At 42.5% G+C, this 20,888-nt stretch overlaps 2 protein-coding genes across 2 annotated transcripts; one reads left to right on the plus strand and one right to left on the minus strand.

The window, feature by feature from the left end:
- The first annotated feature begins 11,557 nt into the window (after positions 1-11,557).
- Positions 11,558-16,975, plus strand: LOC101769028 (CBL-interacting protein kinase 32). Its single transcript, XM_004977402.4, has 15 exons — positions 11,558-11,766; positions 12,756-12,995; positions 13,217-13,279; positions 13,446-13,517; positions 13,660-13,767; positions 13,843-13,923; positions 14,082-14,135; positions 14,241-14,366; positions 14,448-14,537; positions 15,244-15,366; positions 15,463-15,573; positions 15,884-15,997; positions 16,129-16,185; positions 16,270-16,344; positions 16,538-16,975. Exons 2-15 carry the CDS (start codon positions 12,825-12,827, stop codon positions 16,613-16,615), a joined length of 1,323 nt encoding a protein of 440 aa, XP_004977459.1. The 5' UTR covers positions 11,558-11,766; positions 12,756-12,824; the 3' UTR covers positions 16,616-16,975.
- A 462-nt stretch (positions 16,976-17,437) lies between these two features.
- On the minus strand, positions 17,438-20,650 carry LOC101765219 (disease resistance protein RPP13). Its single transcript, XM_004978288.4, has 2 exons — positions 19,884-20,650; positions 17,438-19,627 (listed from the first exon to the last, which is right to left on the minus strand). Exons 1-2 carry the CDS (start codon positions 20,648-20,650, stop codon positions 17,692-17,694), a joined length of 2,703 nt encoding a protein of 900 aa, XP_004978345.3. The 3' UTR covers positions 17,438-17,691.
- Between the last annotated feature and the right edge of the window lie 238 nt (positions 20,651-20,888).

Consider the following 20,888-nt stretch of genomic DNA (forward strand, 5'->3'; position numbering starts at 1 on the left):
CCTGTGACTCAGACGCAGGGAGAGTCCAGCCAGGTATATTCAGAAGTTCCTCCAATTTCAATTCTACATTTTAATGTTCGCTCCCGAAGTGTCATACAAATTTTATGATTTGTGCCCAATTATTCAATAGGAACCTGCAACTCATACCCGGTTGCCACGCCGACGTCGTCGTTCCCGGGACCACACCGACGTTGGCAGCGCCAATGTGCTGCCCACGCATCCAAGGAGGGAGCGTCGCCCAAGAGATCCTTTTAGCCCTCCGGATGAGCGGCGGTCACGCCACTGAACCTATCATGTGCCCAATTATTCCATGTCACGTTTATTCATGTCACGTTTGTAAAAGACTAAGTTGCTTGTTACGTTTTTTTATGTCGGTACAATTATATGTTTGCTCCATGATGTACTTGTATTTCGTGTATTTTTCCGTAAATGTTTAGCACAAAAATACGTTTCGGCGAAACCTACTGATCGTGTATTTTTCCGTAATGTTTAGCACAAAAATACGTTTCGGCGAAACCTACTGAAATTGGCTCCGCCGCGCACCCTTGCGGCCACCACCCCCCGGCGAAACCTACTGAAATTGGGTTCTATTTGGCGTGGTACGGCACCCCTGCCGCGCCAGGTGGCCTGGCGCGGCAAGGCCTCCCACCCGGCGCAACCTACTGAAAGTAGGTTGCGCTTGGCGCGGCAGCTCAGCCCTGCCGCGCCACGCCGCCTGGCGCGGCAAGGCTGGCCCCCCGGCGCAACCTACTGAAAGTAGGTTGCGCTTGGCGCGGCAGCACAGCCTTGCCGCGCCACGCCGCCTGGCGCGGCAAGGCTGGCCCCCCGGCGCCACCTACTGAAAGTAGGTTGCGCTTGGCGCGGCAGCACAGCCCTGCCGCGCCAGGCCGACTGGCGCGGCAAGGCCCAACCCAAGATTTTCAGTAGATTTCAGTTCAGTAGATTTCAGTAGATTTTCGAGTATTTATCTAAATCATAATATTATTATATTTTTATATGAAATTCCACTCCATTTAGATCTAAGAAAGAACCCAATACAATGAAATTCCACTAGTATAAAAAAGATAAATAGATACAAACACAAGGTCTCAAACCTTGTTATAGAATTTGTGTTTCAAAGAAAAGAAATATCATATATATTCAGCGAATGAAATAGAGTCGGCGAATGAAGCGGATTCATTAACAACTCAATTTACAGATCAAAAATGAAAAAAAAGAAAGCATTGCCTTCTTTCCTATACCTTATTCCTTCCGGGTCGGGAAGATGCATGGAGATTGACTACGGTGATCCGTGGACAGGACAAACAAATAGGAAGGGATAGTTCTTTCATTGCATTGATAGAAGTGAGACTATCAAAAGGTCTCTCTATTTTTTAGAGAAAAGAGTTGGTGTGGGTTCTACCAACGAAACGAAGAAGTTTTTGATTGGTCTTTTTCATGCGGAAAGATAGTATGTAAGAAAAGAAGAACTAGCGTACCTGGAATCACGTTTCCTTGACCTCACTTCGTTTCTCATCTCATCAACCACTACGATAATCTTAGGATAGAGGGAAGGGGCGAGACCACAAGAAGCCAAAACCACAAGAAGCCAGTCATGTCACGGCAAACTTTGATGCGTCTGAACATAGTTCTCTCGGAAATGAAAATAGTTTTTTACAACTAATTGTAGTTCCCAGAATAAACATAAACATAATGTTCTACATTGTTTTCACAGCTACAGAGAAACATGATCCAGCTACATCAACACGTTCATCTAGTCCGAGTCACCTTCATATAGTAACTCGTCGTCATCATCATCATCATCAACATCTCCGGCAACAACAACTCCCTTGCCTTTCTTATCGACTTTAACCTTACCAACAGGTAAATCGGCAACAAGAGCCTTCATCGTCTCCATCTGTGCCTCTTCCGCTTGTTGTTGTAACTCTTCCATTTCAAGCCTTCTTTTTCTTGCCGCTTTTTGTTGCAAATATTGTTCCCATGAACCCTCAGGGTATTTCACATTCGGATCAACCACATAACCTAAGCGATCTCTTTCCTCCATCAACCTTTGTTTCTCCAAGTCCCTCTCCTCCTGCAACTTCCTCCTATTTTCTCTCTTCTCATTTTCAGTTAGAGGTCGTGGATACTTGGATCTATTTTGCCTCCAATACTTAATAATAGTTTCCCTTGCATAAAATCCATTAGGTTTCACTCCAGTCTCATGCACCATATCTTGATATATTTTTCCCCAAAGCAAGTCGTCGTCAGGAATAGGCACATCATACTTTTTCCTAATCTTTTCTTTAATTTCTTGTTCTTTCCTTAACTTCCATGGTTCCGATGTATTTCCCAACTTTAATAACAAATCATATCGACCACAAAAATCTTCCCAATCACATGTCCTTCCCTCCTGCAACAACAATTCATTATTCTTACAAATTTGAACCAAGTTACAACCTTCATAAAACATAAGAGACGAGTATTTACTAACCCAGTAATCGCCATGTGCATTTCCACAGAACGAACCATATCCAAGTTCAGAAGGCACCACACCTTCTGTTGCCAATATACCACACTTGCATCTATCACTAGGAGAGGACACACACGGCCACGGTGCATTTTCACTTTCAAACTCCCGCACTTCCTCCTCTGTTGGCCACATTGCCATTGGGCCGTATATATACTCATTGAAATCACACAACGGCCACCCATCCTGCAAAAAACCCATGACGTGAACTACTCAGATGTAAAGTAACTACAAAACGCTTCTCCAACTACCAACGACATACTAATATTCTCGTAATATACTTACATGAGTCTTTAGGGAGCATCGAAAGAATGGAGTAAACTTAGGTGGATCCCCTAAGTTAGGACGCATAAGCTTAGCAGGAACACCACACTTGCATATGGGAGGATCCCTCACACGCCTACAAGCAGCCTCCTGCTTCTCCTCATCGGTCATCCTAGGTGGGTTTGGTGGAGGAGGAACCCAACGCCTAAACTTATGGTATGGTTTAAGCTCTGTGCTATAATATGGGAATAGGCGGATCCTAGGATCATATTTGTCGGGTCCATCGATCCACTGAAAGAAATCGCAAGGTGCGGCAGGCAATGGATCAAAAATCCATTTGCATACATAGAAGGCTCTTCCGGCTGTCTTTGGATGCTTTGATTGTTTCACCTCTGCTTGCGCGCCACATCTACAAAGTGGTACCGGAAGAGCAGGAGGTACGGGACCAGCAACATTGGACTCGCCCACATAACGCACATACCACCTACGCCGTTTGTATTCAGAACCAAACGACGCCATCTCACCTGTAAATCAAGTGCAACAAATTTAATACACAAATAAACTTTACACACGTAATCCATACTAGCTATATACATCATTTTGATAAAATGTAAACACTCGATCTACGAAATACAAACACTGAAACAAAAATGAGACTAATTAATTGAACATATAAAAAAATACATGTCATGTAAACCACACAATTGGATGAATATATACCTAAATCGAAGCATTCAACAAGTTCTACACGTCAATATCGCGGGCAGAGACTCAATTGCGTATGAACTACGTATCATCTAACACAAAACATCATTGCATTTCATTGAAATTTCAAATCACTAACCTAACCCTAAGTCACCTAAACATCCTCCGATCTACCAAATGCAACGGTAAAACACGAGAACAAGTAGGGGAATACCTTCCACACGAAGCAGGGATCGATTCCCACTACTTTCCCCCACCAAAATCGCCGGATTTTTGGTGGATTTGGGGGTGGGGTGGCGGGGGCCGGCGCTGCAACGTGCTGCTGTGTGGTGTTTCTGGAGGAGGAAGAAAGGAGGGAGGGAGGAGGAAGGGAGCCGGCGCGCGGCCTAAGTGGTGGCCCTGCCGCGCCAGGCGGGCTGGCGCGTCAGCTGCCGCGCCAGGCGGGCTGGCGCGGCGAAAGCGCGGCCCACGTCAGCGCCCGCCTGGCGCCGCGACGACCCGCGCCAGCGTGGCAGGGGGCTGCCGCGCCAGTGCATGTGGTGCGGCAGCATGTTCCTGCCGCGCCAGGCGGTCTGGCGCAGCCAAAAGGGTTAGGCCGCGCAAATAAACCCCCTCTGAGGTTATTTTTAAAAATAAATAAAAAAAAGGGTTAAAAATAAAAAAAAATTCTCGCTATGCCCTTCTCCCCGCATGATTGGCTCATTCTTCCTAGGTCAAAATCCTGGCAATTTGGTCGGGCGACGCCTCACCAACAGTGTCGCATCCCTCGTGTCGTTTTGGATGATTGCGCATTCTATTTCTGGCTGCGAGGTACTCTCTTCATTCTAAATTGTAAGTCAAGAGTCAAAGCATCTCAAATTTGATCAAAATTATAGCGAAAAATATAAAAATTTATGATATCAAATAGATATACTATGAAAATATAATTGATAAAGAATCTAATGATACTTAGTTAACATCATAAATGTTATTATATTATCATATAAATTTGATCAAACTTGAGATACTTTGACTCTCCAAGATTCTTGGAATGACTTACAATTTGGAACGAAGGGAGTATCTTCTAGAGAAAAAAGAAGAAGAAAAGGAAAAAAAAAAGAGGTGGCGGCAGCAATGGTGTTGTTCTTCGGTGACGTCCTGGTGTGGTGGTCTAGTTGCAGGTGGTCACTGGTGTTGGTGGTGGTACGGGTGATGTCGAATGGTGTTCTGGTGGAGTTGCAGCCGGTGATGCTGTGGAAGTGTTGAGGCCGCTTGTGGCGGTGCTGAGGAGTTGTGGTGGAGTGATGATATCTGTATGGCTTAGGTCGATGCCCCAATCTGACCAGCCGGAGTTGTCTCTCTGAGTTATATTTGAGTTCAGCGCGTGTTGATGTTCTAATCCAACCGACCGTTGTTTGTCGAATTTGAGTGATGTGATGGTGTTGGGCGGCTTGTTCTTCCGCCAGTGTTGTTTTCATTTGTTTTTTGTTTAATTTAAGCTTCATCTTCTTTTTAATATAATAATCGGCAGCTCACGATTTTAAAAATTCCCCGAAACGGACTGCTGCTACTGTCATGGAATTGCTCAACCGCACGCGAGTGTTTATTTCAGAGATCACCGACATCTGCTTCTTTTCTTCTTCTTTTTTCTCTTACACTACCTTACTGTCCGATCATTTGTTTCTGTAGTTCTCGAGCAACTCTAGGACCATAATCAACATGTTGTTCCGATCCATGGAGCACTCTATGCAACGCATGCTTCCGACTGGCTCAACACACACGGCACGGTTTAGCTCCATGACTTTAAATTTTGATGAAGTGTGTGTATATAGGCACCAGCCGATCTCTCATTCAGTTATATATGCATGCAGTTTCTTTGCGTCCAAACATATAAGCAATAGTAGTCCAACTTGTCGTTCAGTACTAGTCTACTAGGTTGGCATGACTAAGGACCACCAGATGATGTTCCTTGATCCACTGACGTGCTAGTATGCTCTTTTTATCCTTCTTTGTTTCTTAGATTCAAACTGGTTTGCTCTTTGTAATTCCTTTACATCTTTTTTCTTTATCAATATATAACCAGCAGGGCTAAAGCCCTCCTGTTTTCATAAAAAAAAAGTATGCTACATACTTGTCACAACTAATCTCAGTGTCAAGTTCCTTCCTAGATAATAGCCTGTCTTTTGACATTGTTAGATTGTTGCTTGAATTGCCTTTTTTATTGGAAAACTTGGCTTTATTGTTAAATTGATCGGATGTCCATTTTATATACTTGTTATTATATGGTGGGGCCTTCCATTATTATTGAGTACACTGTTACTGTGCATGTAATTAGTGGGTAAAACTACAGTTTGAACTTGTTTCCATTTGCCAAAACTTGAAGACTTAAATAACATATGAATATTTTATCCCCAAGAGCAATTTAATTAATATAGTTCATCATCAACTTCAGTGGAAATAAATGAACCAATATGAGTACGTAATTATCGATATATGTTCCGAGAGAAACATATAGCACCTTGTTACAATGAAACTAAAAAAAATTATTATCCCAAACTTAAACTCGTAACGATGGCATATTAGCTCATAGGTTGGAAAAAAAACAAGGCAATGCTGCCAGTCTTCCTGACATTATTGCCAAAATCTTCATGAATTCACGATGCTGCCTCCTCCATAGCCTTGTTGGCATCTATGGAATGGCACCGGCTACAAGGCCCAAGAACCTTCAGCTCAACGCCCGGGAGGACTTTTGGCTCAACGTATTGCCTTATGTTAAAAAGTGCCCTTTCGGAATCCTGAAGATCCACCATGCGCCGACACCTATCACTTAAGGAGTGCTTCCAGTCATAGCCAGGGGAGGTGTCCAGCAAGATGCATTGGAGCGATGATGCCGCGCTCTTGAGGATGTGGCATGTCAGCTCAACCAGGCCTTGGAAGAGCAGAAGCCGGTGATTGTCGCCTTCCTCAAGCTTCAGAGGCCACCATGGCGGAATTGCAAGATCTCCTCTCTAGATTGCCATGAATCTGAATTCAAGCCAATATCGTACCATCTAAAACCAAATTCAATCTGCATACATAGATGCATCTCCATGTTAAATTTGTTGCTAGTAAAACTTAGGATTGACGGTTCTCAATCTAGTTTCTACCAACAAAACTCATCAAGAAAGTAGGTTCTCGTTATTTGTAATGGCCAAGTAAATAAGTTATTAAATTGTATAGAAGATGAATGTCTAGCAATTAAAATACATGAGGTAGCATATATATAAAAAAAGTTTCCTTTGGAGGAGATGATCAAGATTCAAGCGCTTACACGTAAGGTGAAAGTCTCCAAGGCAACACAAGCATCAAGAAAATGAGCCAAAGAAAAGAAGTCGTAGCCTGTGAAAAATTCACCCGTTTGCCAAGGCATATAACAAGATGCTTGAGGTGCTGAAATTTGTAAGCAATTGCTGGTGCCTTCAATTTCTGGAAAAAAATTAACAAGCAAACATCCTCACAATATTGATTATGTTTGGAATGATTCTATCTTGTAGATGTATGCAACATGCACAAATATTTTGTTGTACCTCGTTAACCGTTGATAGTTTCAAGATTTGGCGCAATGGAAGGGACATTGCAACCTACATACTGGATCAAGTCTCGCATGCCCACAACATGCATGAGAAGCTCCTTTGTCTCCAATGAGTCTCCAAGTGAGAAACTCGACAAAGGGCATCCATAGTAGTTAAATGTGGAGAGATTCAGGGCATTGATCTCAATTGTCTGTAACATTGGCACATTTGTAGTTGCACGATCCTGATCAGCTTGTGTAGAACACGTGGTATCTTCAATGAGGTTATCATGCTGCATTTGGAGAGGTCCAGCCTTTCCAGAGCAAAGCAGCTGGAGAGAAAGAACCCTACTTCATCCCCGGTGATTCTAACATGCATTATGCAGGCACACTGTCGACAAGCTCCTTGAGCAACCAAGCAGCCTAGGACCTTCTGTGGGATGGAAGCCACAGGAGGCGAGGTGAAGAAACTGAATTGAGGTCAAGATGCTCCCAGCCTCATCACATGACATAAGCGAGCTGGGGAAGTTATATTCAAGTGCATAGCATTTGGGTAACAATACAGCAAGCTTGGTAATTCCAGGCTTGATAAAGGCTCGGAGCCAGCCATCCACAAGGGTTGATGTCAATGTCCTTCTTGGAACAAGTAGAGAGGTTAAGCTCGAGCATCTTCACTCTGATGCCGGAGTGGTTCTCAAGCACATGTTGCGTGGTTGATGAGCAGTGCAGGGCGCGCCGCCATTTGTTTCATCTGCTGCAAAGCAATCGCCGTGTGTACGTCATCGATCGCAATCCGTACGACGTTTGGATCATCAAGTGTACGTGTGTGTGTATGAACATGAATGATGATGAACCAACGGCAGGTAACATAATCGAAGTCACGATCCGATGTGAGTATGTGATGAGGCAAGAAGCTAAACCAAACCGGCCGGAGGCTTGGGCAAAGCATCGTACTTGTGTTTGCGTGGCGGCGGCGGAGACGGTGTGGCTGCCAGGAGCATGGGGATGAGGTTTGGATCTCCTCCATGCGCTGCCGCATGATGCCATGCCGATCCTCGGATCTCCCTGGGAGAGACAGCAAGTTAGGCAGGGGTAAGTGATTCGTTGCTAGGGCTCCGGAGATATACACATGTCGCCGTTTGTTTCCGCTTATAAGCGGCTTATCGGTGGGAATAAATGAGAATCTTGTTCAAGGTTTTACTTATTTTCACCGATTATCATTTATGTGGTAAACCGTTTCAGAAATTTGAATTATAAGAAGCGAAAAACGAGAAGGGAGAAAATCTTCACTTAAGTATGACTAGAAGAAGCGTATAAAGGACCATCAACGGCCGCTGATCGCGGCATAGGGCACGAAGAGACGGTGGCAGGAGATGCATCTTGGAGGCCAAGAGGCCCAGACCCAGGCAGAGCTACATACACTGGCTGGCCCAAATAGAGGCCCATTAGTTAGTCCTTGCACTACTTGCTGCAAGCCTACAATCACCACTACTTTTGTTTAACCTTTCAATTCAAGTAGGTGCCGCAAAGATTTGTTCATATTGGATATTACATTTACATACACAATTTGCGCAGAGTTGCTTGGTAGTATACGTTATATTACCAGCCATGTGGGGGAAAAAAGATAATGTTGACGAGATATACCCGGCCGGCTACCACAATATAGCTCGTGGGCAACATGTATACAAGAACTAACGCCAAGACGCGGACCTCATTCGTTGTGATATATACGGTTGAGATTAATTATGATGACCGTTGTCGATTAGTAAATTATACGCGTGCAACTCATGTCATTGAACGACATGCCATAGGACAAGCATACATGTTAGTTATATATGCATAGCTAGAATATAATGTTTCTTTTTTTTTAATTATCTCCCTTCTTCTTGATAGGTAGTACCTAGCATGTTTTTCAAAAAACTATCATGAAAATATAACCTAAAATAGCCCTAAAATTTCATCTAAATTACCCACCTATATAAAAATAATCAAAATTAACGACCACCTAAATTTGTATCCAAATCACTCACTTACTATGGCATTGTAGAAATAATCTAAAGTAACCTCTTAATTTGGAGCAGTTGTAATCAAATCTAAGTTATTTAATATTCTTATATTATCTGATTTGGACAGCGCAGCGAGCTGTGTGGCCGGTCATCATTCTTGAACCCTATAGTACCTATCAGGCTAATCTCAATGGCAAGTTTCATTTTAATGTTTCCAAGATTGCCATGTCATCAAATAACAATCAATAGATGGATGAAACACCATCCTACAATGCACAGTTTCAATGTTGATGTTTCATATGTACTCAATGCATTTAATTGTGTAAGACATACAGCGAATGAAAACAGTACATGAAGTTTCATCTTCTCTCTTATTTTAAAATTTTACCATGTCATCAAAATTTGCTTACGTGGCACTCTATTACTATTACTTATGAAACCTCCATCAGGATTGGCCTCATCGGTCGTATCTAGGGCAGGATGAGGACCATGACCAGCAACAAGCTGTGTGTCGTGGTCGATCGTGTTCTTGTAGATCGGTCGTCGAAGCCACTGCATGATTGGGTCCTTTATTAATCTGTAGTACGCTATGGTAGCAAAAGGCTGTACGTACTGGCCGGCCGGGAATAATGATCAGAGAGGGGTGATTGGATGAAGATATGATTAATAATTAGCGCAATCATCCGTGATGCAAATAATGACACGTGTCGAACGATCCAAGGTAACTAAATAGTCTCGGTCCACCACGCATGCATGGACGGACAGGTGACGTGGCCTCAGGCAAGTGTGCATGCATATCGGAGCTGCTGACTTGACTACTCAAATTGTGGTGGGGCAGATCGAGCCATATTGTAGTATAGCTAGAGAGAGTTAATAAACCTGGGCAACAAACCTAATCCCTTCGTTGCAAATTATAAATTGTTTTAATTTTTCTAACTTAGATGTTGCTATACATCTGGATATACACTATGTCTAGATATGTAGCAAAATCTATGAAACTAAAACGACCTATATTTTGAAACAGAAGAAATAGCTAACTACACGCTAATATTAGCAATTCGTCTACACAAATTTATTTAGGCTCACGTACCTACGTCATGCAACTGAGACACAACGATCATTAATCTTGGTTTTGCTAGCCGCCTGATTTAATTTGGTCGGCCGGAAAACTCAAAATGGCAGCCCTGCGAGCGTTTTTTTGTTCGGAAAGCTCAAAATTACACTAAATTAAAACTATATGCCATCTTAATTTCTTTTCTTTTTTTCTTCCTTCATGTGTTAATTTGGTCTTTGATCTGCAACAAAGGTTCTAGCTAGGCTGCATGCACCGTGCTAGAGCTTTTGTTCTTCCCTCTATCTAAAAAAGGAGTTTTGATTTTCCTTTTTAAAATTATAACAGGTGCAAATGCTCATATACGTGTAAGTAATAATAAGAGGTACATGGACTACCTACAAGTCTACAACTAGAAAGAAAAGAGCGCGCGCGTTAAACCTAGGATTTGATCCTCCTGGTCGCCTTGCAGATTCCCGGTTGGTTTGGCGTCTCGTCTTGCCAAGCATGCATCATCGGCCCGGCCCGGGGGCAGAGGAGACGTCCGGCCGGCGATCTCGATCGCGAATCATCAGCAATCATGCTGCACGCCGGCAGAGGCCGTACGACGGCGTGGCATCCCGGCGACTTGTCTGCGGCCCCCGTGGGGCCCACCCCTGACAGCAGGCCAGGGAAGGGGAAGCCCCATGTGGGTGGATGCAGTTGCAGTCGCATATTCCAAACTTCCAAACAACATGCCCTGTCCTCTCCTTCTGTCGTCGTCTTCTTCCCTACCTCTCTCGCTTGCAATTGAAATACTGCCTGTGAAATACTACCTAAAATATAGGATAGATATAAAACATATGTTTAGATGAGGAATGTGAAAAATATAGAAATCCTAAGACACAGAGGAAAGAAAACATGAGGTTGGATCTCATATTTATTTTCCTCCAAAATTCCTATGGAAAAGCACATCCCATAGGATTGTCAAAGAAATTGATAGGATTCCAAAGGTTTTCATAGGAGAAATTTTTATAGAACTTTTCCTCCGTTCCAAAAGGGTCTTATCTTTGCCTGCCTCTACTGCCTGCCTGCCGCTATAAAACCAAAGCCTAGCCGGCTTGCTTAGTTGGTATGATACCCAGGTTTCTCCCTCCCCTACTTAAGGCTCGTTTGGTAAGGCTTCAGCTTCTCCTAAAACAGCTCCGGCTCTAGCTCCTCTAGTGAAGCGGCTTTTGTGGTGTAGATGGAGCTATTTTGTAAAACATTTGGTAAAATGGCTCCTCGTGTTTTGTCATGAAGATATCAAATGTCAATTATACCCAGACTATTTTGTATTATGATTTTAATCAATTTACATGGTTTCAATTGAAACGAAAATGATTAATTAAAATAATATAGATTAACTAATTTTTTTATTTTCATTCAATTATGTTTTTTTTTCTTTTTCTCTTTTTATTCTTACCTAGAACCACACGAGGTGGAGGGGGCTTCTCCCCGGCTTTACCGAAGCTATTTGCTTTTTTTCTCTTTGGCGCAGCTTCGGCAAAAACGGCTCAGGAGCCGTTCCTGGAGCCCTACCATGGCTCTCAGTTCAGCAGCTGCCTCCTCGGAAGCCTAGCAGCTCTTCCTCGCCCCCAACAGCCGTTTCCCGAGATCTTTTTCAGCGCCGGCTGAGCACAGCGACGGATCCTACTACTCTGCATTTTCTTCGCCTGATCCTGTAAGCTCCTCTGCCTCTTCTCTTTATTTCTGTTTCTGGTATGCAGCGATGCGATCTGCTCCTTTCAGCCCAAGTTGGTTGGTTTTTGTTCCAGCCTACGCCTGAAATCCGGCTTTTTGCTGAATGTCCCGTGTACAGTTGCTTCATCCTTTCCAGCAATCTTGATTTCCCCTCCTAACCCGGGGACTCACTTCGATCTTATGTTTCCAGCCACCAGCATGACTACAGAATCGGGGCATATTGAATGAGCTTCTTTAGCCTGCATTGTTCCTGCTAGTTTCTTTTTTCCCCCCACCTTTAAATCCCTTCCTTCCCTGTTTGAGAGGGGCACTGCAAGCTTCATGTTCTTGGGCTGCCCGATTGCTGGTAGAATGGAATTTTGGAATACGCCCAATTTCCCCATGGGCAGCACCTCACATGTGGTGTTATGCTTTTCTGAATGGATGACTGAATATTCAACTCCTATCTTTCCTGCAGCCCCCTCGTGGCTGATTGACAATTATTCTCTTCAGAACCCAAGGAGGGTCTAACTTCCCTTTGACTCCCAAAGTCCCAATTCAACATTCCTGTTCTAGGAAGAAAAATAATAGTTTTTGGATCTCACATAATCTTTTCTACTTAGCCAACCCCACTGATTGGAGCAGTTCACCAATTTTAATTCTGACTTGGCTTCTGGTGGGAAGTAACAAACACACTGAACCAACGGTTGTTCACCAGTCCTGGGTTTGCATTTTTTTTTTGAGGAAATCGTGGATTTGCATTTGCCCAAGCCCATTGATAGGATTTACAGATCAGTGATGGTTGATCTCAAAAAAAAAAGATCAGTGATGGTTGGAGAAGAAATGAGATACTAGTCTATCACACGTCCTAAGTAAACTCGTATAATGACTTGTGCTTGGTTAATTTCAGAAGTTTACGCTGTTAGACAAGTATCAGCATGTCATCTTTTTCAACGTGAGCTGTAACAATCTGGGTAAAATTTTCCACAGGACAAGGGTGGCGAAACCACCAGACTGCGAGAAGCTTCCTGATATTTCAGAGGGGGGATAAGGCAGGGAATGAGTACAACCAAGGTGAAGAGATGCGTGGGGAAGTATGAGCTCGGCCGGACCATAGGCGAAGGTACATTCGCAAAGGTCAGGTTCGCGAAGAACACGGAGACTGGTGAACCGGTGGCCATCAAGATCCTAGATAAGGAGAAGGTCCTCAAGCACAAAATGGTTGAGCAGGTCACTTTCAATCACACACTTTGAATTATTGCTGCATTTTTGTAATGTTTGGTGATATTTTCACATCACGTAGATTGTGGCCCTTCCTTCAGATTCTGCACCCACCTTAGTGTCTTACTTTCGAATAGCCCATGAGCTTAGCAACTTTGGTCAGCGTTGAATTAATAGCTCCTGCTGGAAGTAATATTTTGTTGATGAAAAAACTACATGGTCAATTGCAGATTAAGCGGGAAATTTCGACGATGAAGTTGATTAAGCATCCCAACGTTGTTCGCATGTATGAGGTACCTTTCTCGATCTTCTAGTTGATCTTACAAGACAAAGTAGTTGATCAGAAAAGAGACAAAGTCAGAAATTCCTAACATAATCATTTAGCATGCCTATTTTCTTTTCACATAAAGCAGGCAATTGCTGATCTTTGACAAATTCAATGTTTTCATTCATCTTTAGGTGATGGGAAGTAAAACAAAGATCTACATTGTGTTAGAATATGCTACCGGTGGTGAGCTCTTTGACAAAATTGTAAGCGATATGGACATCCTTTCCAGTTTATGCAGTTTCTGCCATACCCTCTGCCTACTTTACTGTTTCAATGTCCACAAAGTCAATTTGTCACTGACAATTTTTCATTTACGGTAAACTTTTTGTTTTCCTCATCATAAAGGTTAACCATGGTAGAATGAGGGAAGATGAGGCAAGGAGGTACTTCCAACAATTAATCAATGCGGTTGATTATTGTCATAGTAGGGGTGTGTACCACCGAGATTTAAAAGTGAGCTCATTTATTTTGTGCGCTTTTTTCTGTAATCAAGAATCTATTTCTGAATCTAAACTATGGTACTCGCAGCCTGAAAATTTACTGCTCGATTCACATGGAAACCTGAAGGTCTCTGACTTTGGGCTCAGTGCGCTATCTCAGCAAATCAAGGTAATGACTTCTCGCCTATATGCATCTAAGTTACCAATATACTTGAGTATGAGAGGGTAATTCTTTTAGTCTACAATTAATCATAGCCGTTTATGTTTGAAAATTTTGAGACCCCTCAACATATTTTATGCATGTTTCTTCTCTTCTATCTTGTTCAGGATGATGGATTGCTGCACACAACTTGTGGAACTCCAAACTATGTTGCACCAGAGGTAATGCCAGGAAACTTCACAAACTGAATCAATGATGGATGCTACGGCAATTATCATTTCATTAGGAATGCAATGGTTTAAATATTTCTACCAACTTTGTTTTAGGTCCTTGAAGATCAAGGCTACGATGGTGCAATGGCTGATTTGTGGTCATGTGGAGTTATCCTGTTTGTTCTGCTAGCAGGGTATTTGCCTTTTGAGGACTCTAATCTTATGACATTGTATAAGAAAGTGAGCATTGCACGGCTTTTAGATTACTGCTGCAGTCTTGCTTATTCATGCTTATTTGACTTTACCTTATATTCCTGGCAGATATCGAATGCAGAATTTACATTTCCACCGTGGACATCTTTTCCTGCCAAGAGGTTGTTAACAAGAATCCTTGATCCAAATCCAATGACGGTATGCCAGAGCACAAAAGCTGCTTGAAAATAAAAATACTAGCGAAATAATCTTAAGATAATGAAATAGAATAGATCTGTACTCACCATACAGTGTATCCCCTAGTAGGCTGACAGATCATTGATATCGCTGATAAGCATCAACTAAATGATATTCCCATCGATCCAGGGATTGTCATGTAACTCAGATTGACACAAGTTTTAGAAGTTCCCAATGTGATTACTAGTACGCACATGGCCACTGTGAGATGCAGTTGAGGAAAAAAGCTTAGCTCATTATTCCTTTAGGAAAAGGTATAAGCAATTCATATTTCCAAATGAAACCCTTTGTGTGAGCATGGCAGGAGCCAAGGGCCTCCCCCTGCCTGCTATCAGAGGGGTTGATTAGGCTTCAGTTCTTGCCTACTCTCGTGGTCGTTTTTCATTCTTGGAAAAGGTGATTAGGATCTACATGATCTAGTGTGTGTGGGTGTGTGTTTGGGTCTCTGTATGACTCTTTCTTCTATTAATACAATGATACGCAGCTCTCCTGCGTGTACGAGAAAAAAGTAAAGAATTGCAACTTCCAGACAAAAAGGAAGAGGTGAAACTGGATTGTGGTTCATCTTCATCATGAGCGTGTGCTGAGTCTAGTTTCAAAATGAATGGCCTTCATAATTTTCTCTTGCTCCATAACATTAGGCTTATGTTTTGGTAAACCCTGGCAGAGAATAACAATCCCTGAAATATTAGAGGATGAGTGGTTCAAAAAGGGCTACAAGCGTCCGGAGTTTGACGAAAAATATGACACCACATTGGATGATGTGGATGCTGTCTTCAATGATTCAGAAGTGAGTGATTGGTGCATTTCTATTTTCAGTCTCATGCATAATGTCACAGATTTTAGTTACCATCTAGTTCTACTAATGTTATTTTCCATCATTCAGGAGCACCATGTGACAGAAAAGAAAGAAGAAGAGCCAGTAGCTCTGAATGCATTTGAACTTATTTCAATGTCAGCAGGCCTAAATCTTGGAAACTTATTTGACTCAGAGCAGGTACTGGATGTTCTTGACTCCTCTGTAGTAACCTAGAACATTGAAAATGCAATGTTTGATAGCTTAAATCATCATGATTTCCGAAGGACATTGCCTCATGATTGTGACATGCACTAGAATTTCCTTTGGAAATTAGAGCAGATAGTGAAGGTGAAGTCAATTACACAATTATAATGCATTTTACAAGATAGTACTTCTATATGCCTATGTGATTAAAACATTGGTTTTGAAAATTTTACATTTTTTCGCATTTTAGGATTATCATTCTTCTATACTTTCTATTTATATTTGTAATAATTTCTATTTGCAGGAATTCAAAAGAGAAACAAGGTTCACCTCAAAATGTCCACCCAAGGAAATTGTCCGCAAGATTGAGGAAGCTGCAAAACCTCTAGGATTCAATGTTCAGAAGAAAAATTACAAGGTTCCTCCCCACAACTCTATGAGAACTGATTATCTGAATATTTACCTTACGTTTTCAAACTTCTCAATAATGTATACAAACTTTAAATAGATCTTTCTGCATGCTGAAATTCTCTTTCATTGTGTGACCAGTTGAGGCTCGAAAAATTGAAAGCAGGGAGGAAAGGAAACCTCAATGTTGCTACTGAGGTAATGATACAAACAAACATCTTGAAGTGCAATCTTTTTTATGTAAAATTCATCTACCTGCATTTATTGGGCATTTTGGTTCAGATCCTGCAAGTTGCACCCTCTTTTCATATGGTAGACTTCCGAAAAGCAAAAGGCGACACTCTAGAATTTCATAAGGTAACTACCATACACGCAATGATCGTGCTTATAAAAGAAAAATATCTATTCATGAATCTGAACTGGTGGTTGGAGAAGTGGATCAATTCCACTATTCCAGTAGTTTGGATTAGAGAGATTCATAATCTATATTTTGTTCTTCAACAGATTCACCAGTAGTTTACTTATATGTGTAAGCTGTGACTTTGTGCAGTTCTTCAAGAATCTTTCCAAGACCTTAAAGGACGTTGTCTGGAAATCCGAGGATCTGCAGATGCAACCTGCTGCTTAGTGGAACCTTAGGAGAGGAAGGATGGCAAACCATCTGAGTCTCATTCTTCCAAGCAGATTCCATTTTGGTAGTCCGCATCAGCAAATCTGTTCACTGCATTCTATATGTACCGGTGGGTGGCCTGGCAAATTGTGCTGGTCCTCTACCATCGTTGTAAATACTGCATTTTGAGAGGTCGTATTCCTTGCTGTAGACTGTAGTCAGAGTAAAGCTCATTCAGTAGATTTTTGTGAGCGTGTGAGCTCTGTAAATCCATGTATGCCTATGAATCATGTTGAACCACAATGCGCAGAATCTGCGAAATGAGGCCAAGTAGGGTCTTGCACTCTTGCTTCTGGTAAGTTGACCCATTTTCTAGTACTGAGCAGAAACAACTTAAGCAGTTTTTTCATCGCTTCAAGAAAAACCTGGCGGTCACGCGGGCGACCTTCCCCCAGGCACCCTTCCCCGCCGTAGCAGCCGCATAAGAGCAACCACAGGGTGAGCAAAAAGCGATGCTCCAATAAGGGCACGTGATGGCTTTGCTCGGAGAGAAACTAAAGCAAGTTCGTTCCTGAAAGGGGATCTGCATTCTTAATTGATGGTTGAACAACCTTGAAAATGGGATCATTTCCTCGACATCCGAAAACACCAGCGCATGATGATGATGATCTCCATAAAAAATGGTAGCCGTAGTTCGGACTTTGGGGATTCTAAGATCTGAAAATGGTCCACTAGTTGTGGAACATGAAACGTTGATGGTATTCCAGCATGCTTCTGCAATCTGCATATGGACAGCTAAGGAATAGATGATCCCTTGATTCCTCAAACTGATTTGGGACTGTGATCATTTTTTATAACCAGGAACTGTGAGGGAAGCACCCACATATTTTCATTAATTAAAAGGCAAAATGAGAGTTATATATACAAGAAACAACTATAGAGAAGCTACTAAGAATATACAAGAATGTTACAAAGCACTCAGCCAATCTTACAGCGTTTATCCTGTATAAATGCAGGATAATCTCCATTTTGAAAGCCTGCTTCCAACCAGCCACATGTGTACAATGCCATCAACACTACTAATCAGAATGGTACTACAGATGTGGGCATCTGACAATCTTGAGTCTTGGACAACCTGGATGCATGTCGATGGCCATAATCAACACAGACAAGGCACATCCTCGCTTGGGCACCTTTCCACGGAGGCCACCAATTTCTAGAAAGACCTCTTTGAGAGCGAACAGGTGTTCAATACCCGAAGGTGATTCAAAGATTTCTTTGAAGCGTAACTTAAGCCTCTCCAGCTTCGGCATTGCTCCAGCCTCAAAGGTCAGACGTGGTATCCTGCACCAATACTTGAAGTACTTGAGGGCTGGGAACGCCATGCTGTAGATCGTGATACCCTCTCTAGGTGATACTTGGGTGCGCAATCCTAGGTTTGTAAGTGCAGGCAACCGTGCAAGGACAAGGAAACCATCCATTGACAGTTCTCTGATCGCAATCTTCAGAACTTGGAGCTCATGGAGCTCTGCAATCCATTCAGGGACTTTGGGAAAACACCAGTAGGTCAATTCTAGTGTCTGCAGATGGCGGGGAGAAGGGTTTAACAAACTCAAACCACTCCCACAAATACCAGGCCAGTACATGTATAGATATTTGAGGTTGCAAAGCATCTCAAGTGAAGATTGTAAAACATCCATACACAATGCTGTGTTGGAGATTGTTGTTCTGGAATAGCAGAGTTTGAGATCTCTTAGATTGGTCAGTTGGCCGAGACCCCTGATGCTGTCTATTGAGTTCTCCCCCAGATCAAAGGATTGCAGAGTTACTAGAGACTTCATGTTGCCAATCCCATCAGGTAATCGGGTACTTTCCGGAATAATAAGATGTGTCAAGCAAGGCAGACAAATGATATCCGATGGAATAACAACTGATCCCCACTCTATGTCCAGGGTCTCCAACTGCTGTAGCTCCCCAATTTTCTCAGGTAATTGTAACTGTACATGAATGTTGGTTTCAATCTTCAGATATCTCAGTTGAAACAATTTGCATACTCCAAGGAAATCCAGTTCCATCTTATAGGAAACATCTGAGAACCCAACAATTAAAACTCGAAGAAAACTGAACTCTGAAAGAGGATTCAGGTACAAGAAATTGGAGCCTCCAAAAGCTGCAAGAGATCGAACATGTGACAGATTTTTGGCTGGATCCATGACGCTATGGTTTCCATTGTCATATTGAATGGAGAGTCGACGGACATTATTGTGCAGGCCTAACGAGGCATTGGGTTTATCATTTATTCTCAGAAAATTCTCTTCTGCGCACTCACTCAATATAAAATCGAGCATCATATCGTGTACCTTACAAGATAATACCTCGTTTTGGTAGTTGACATCATTAGGTGAAATCATGCTCCTATTAACCAGCTCATTGAAATAATTACTTGCAACATCTTCTGCATCTAGTCCCTGCACCTTACTAACAAAACCTTCAGCTATCCATTGCTTGACCACATCGTTCTTCCAAATTGTGTAATCCTCTGGATAAATGCCAAGGTATAGAAAGCATGCCTTCAGATAATAAGGAAGGTTCTTGTAACTGAGCTGCAATATTCGTCTCGTACTGTCCAATGCAGAGCATTTCCCAAACTTATTGCCCAAAGAATTCCTTACGTGTTCCCACTGTTCAACTCTTGTGGTTGCTTGATTAGCTAAAAGGCCAGAAATACTAACAATGGCAAGTGGCAAACCGTTACATTTGTCTAAAATTTCAGTTGAAATATCTCTCAGTTGTTCAGGGCAAGCATCCTCAGAGCCAAATATTCTATTCAAAAATAACCTTTTTGATTGTTGGTCATCTAGTGGCTCCATCTTATAAACATACTCATGCAGATAACTGCAACAAGCAATAGCTACAGTTTCAATGCGTGTAGTTGTTATAACTCTACTAGCCTGCTCATTTTTGGGGAGGGCACATCTAAGAATATCCCATGCCGATTCCTCCCATATATCATCAAATATGACAAAGTACCTGCGCAAACATTCATACAAAGGATATGTATCATATCAACTATGCAAATAGACTGTTCTTCAAAAGAAAACACTACGCTGATACTCTTAGCTCTAAATAGTACGAGTAAGGAGCGGAAAGGAATTGTTTGGACTAAATTAGTTGGACCTATATACTGACAACACCACACTACATGATATTTATCAAAGCTTATATGATAAAAAAAAAGAGTCCATTGAAGATTATATACATTCTAAAAGCATAAGAACTTACGTACCTTTTGTCTTGTAGATGTTTTCTAAGATCATTAATGAGGTTCTGCACCTCGCTAGGTTGAGAAGGTGGTTCTTGCCCAAGTTGTGAAAACATATTAGCGAGAATCCTTGTCATGTCTGGTCTCTGCGAGACTGATACAAATGCCTGACAATCAAATTTATCTCCAATCCTTTTGTACACCTCATTGGCCAGTGTGGTCTTACCAAGACCACCAATTCCTACAACAGATACCACCCTCAATCGTTGACCTTCGTCTAGCAACAACTCAACTAGCTCATTCCTTGGACCATCCATGCCCTCGAGGCCATCTTCATCAGCATAAAGTGCATGAAGGCGAGGGTCAACAGACACATATTTAGATGCAGAGGTGCTCACATCAATCTTATACCTTTTGTGACGATGACTCACCTCCATGACACGAGCCTTGATCTGTCGTATTTCATTTGAAATACGATTTTTGGTTCTCAGCATACTGAGACGCTGAATGATCTTCCAAATGAGACCAGCTGCGGTACCGTCCTGGCTGGCATGACGCATGACCTCATCAATCCAGTCCTCAATGTCATAAGCCATCTCCCTTACTTGGTTCTTCCAATTCTTGGTCAGGGGATCGAGCTCCTCCTTGTCTGCTAGAATCTCTAGGAAAGCATTCATGGAGCTGAGTTCATCTCTGATGAATGACAACTCCTTTGACATGTTGCTGAACTTGACGTACTCTTCATCCATGAGAGCTTCGGTCTCATCGCAAAGGGAGTTCATAACTCCCATCGAGACGCTCACCAAGGCCTCCCTTAGCCTTGCAGACATATGTGTGTCTAATCTCACTCACAAACAGATGTGCAGCAGCTTGATTTGGTCTGGACATGGGACAAAAATACACCAAGGGAAAAAAGAGGAGCGGTTGGCGGTTGGCGAGGGGCACGTCGGGCGGGCGCGGCGAGGAGCGGACGAGCGGAGCGCCGCGTCGTGGTCGCCCCGGTGGACCAGGAGCTGAGCGGCGGTCCGC

The sequence above is a fragment of the Setaria italica genome, chromosome VII (genome assembly GCF_000263155.2).
Source record: "Setaria italica strain Yugu1 chromosome VII, Setaria_italica_v2.0, whole genome shotgun sequence".
Taxonomy (NCBI): domain Eukaryota; kingdom Viridiplantae; phylum Streptophyta; class Magnoliopsida; order Poales; family Poaceae; genus Setaria; species Setaria italica.

Bases quoted from the DNA above. Each gene is read 5' to 3' on its own strand.
- LOC101769028 (XM_004977402.4), top strand. From the start codon at position 12,825: ATGAGTACAACCAAGGTGAAGAGATGCGTGGGGAAGTATGAGCTCGGC. The intron at 12,996-13,216 runs GTCACTTTCAAT...GGTCAATTGCAG, and splicing joins AGCACAAAATGGTTGAGCAG to ATTAAGCGGGAAATTTCGAC. The intron at 15,574-15,883 runs GTACTGGATGTT...TTCTATTTGCAG, and splicing joins ACTTATTTGACTCAGAGCAG to GAATTCAAAAGAGAAACAAG.
- LOC101765219 (XM_004978288.4), bottom strand. From the start codon at position 20,650: ATGGGAGTTATGAACTCCCTTTGCGATGAGACCGAAGCTCTCATGGAT. The intron at 19,628-19,883 runs GTACGTAAGTTC...ATGTTTGCGCAG, and splicing joins AAACATCTACAAGACAAAAG to GTACTTTGTCATATTTGATG.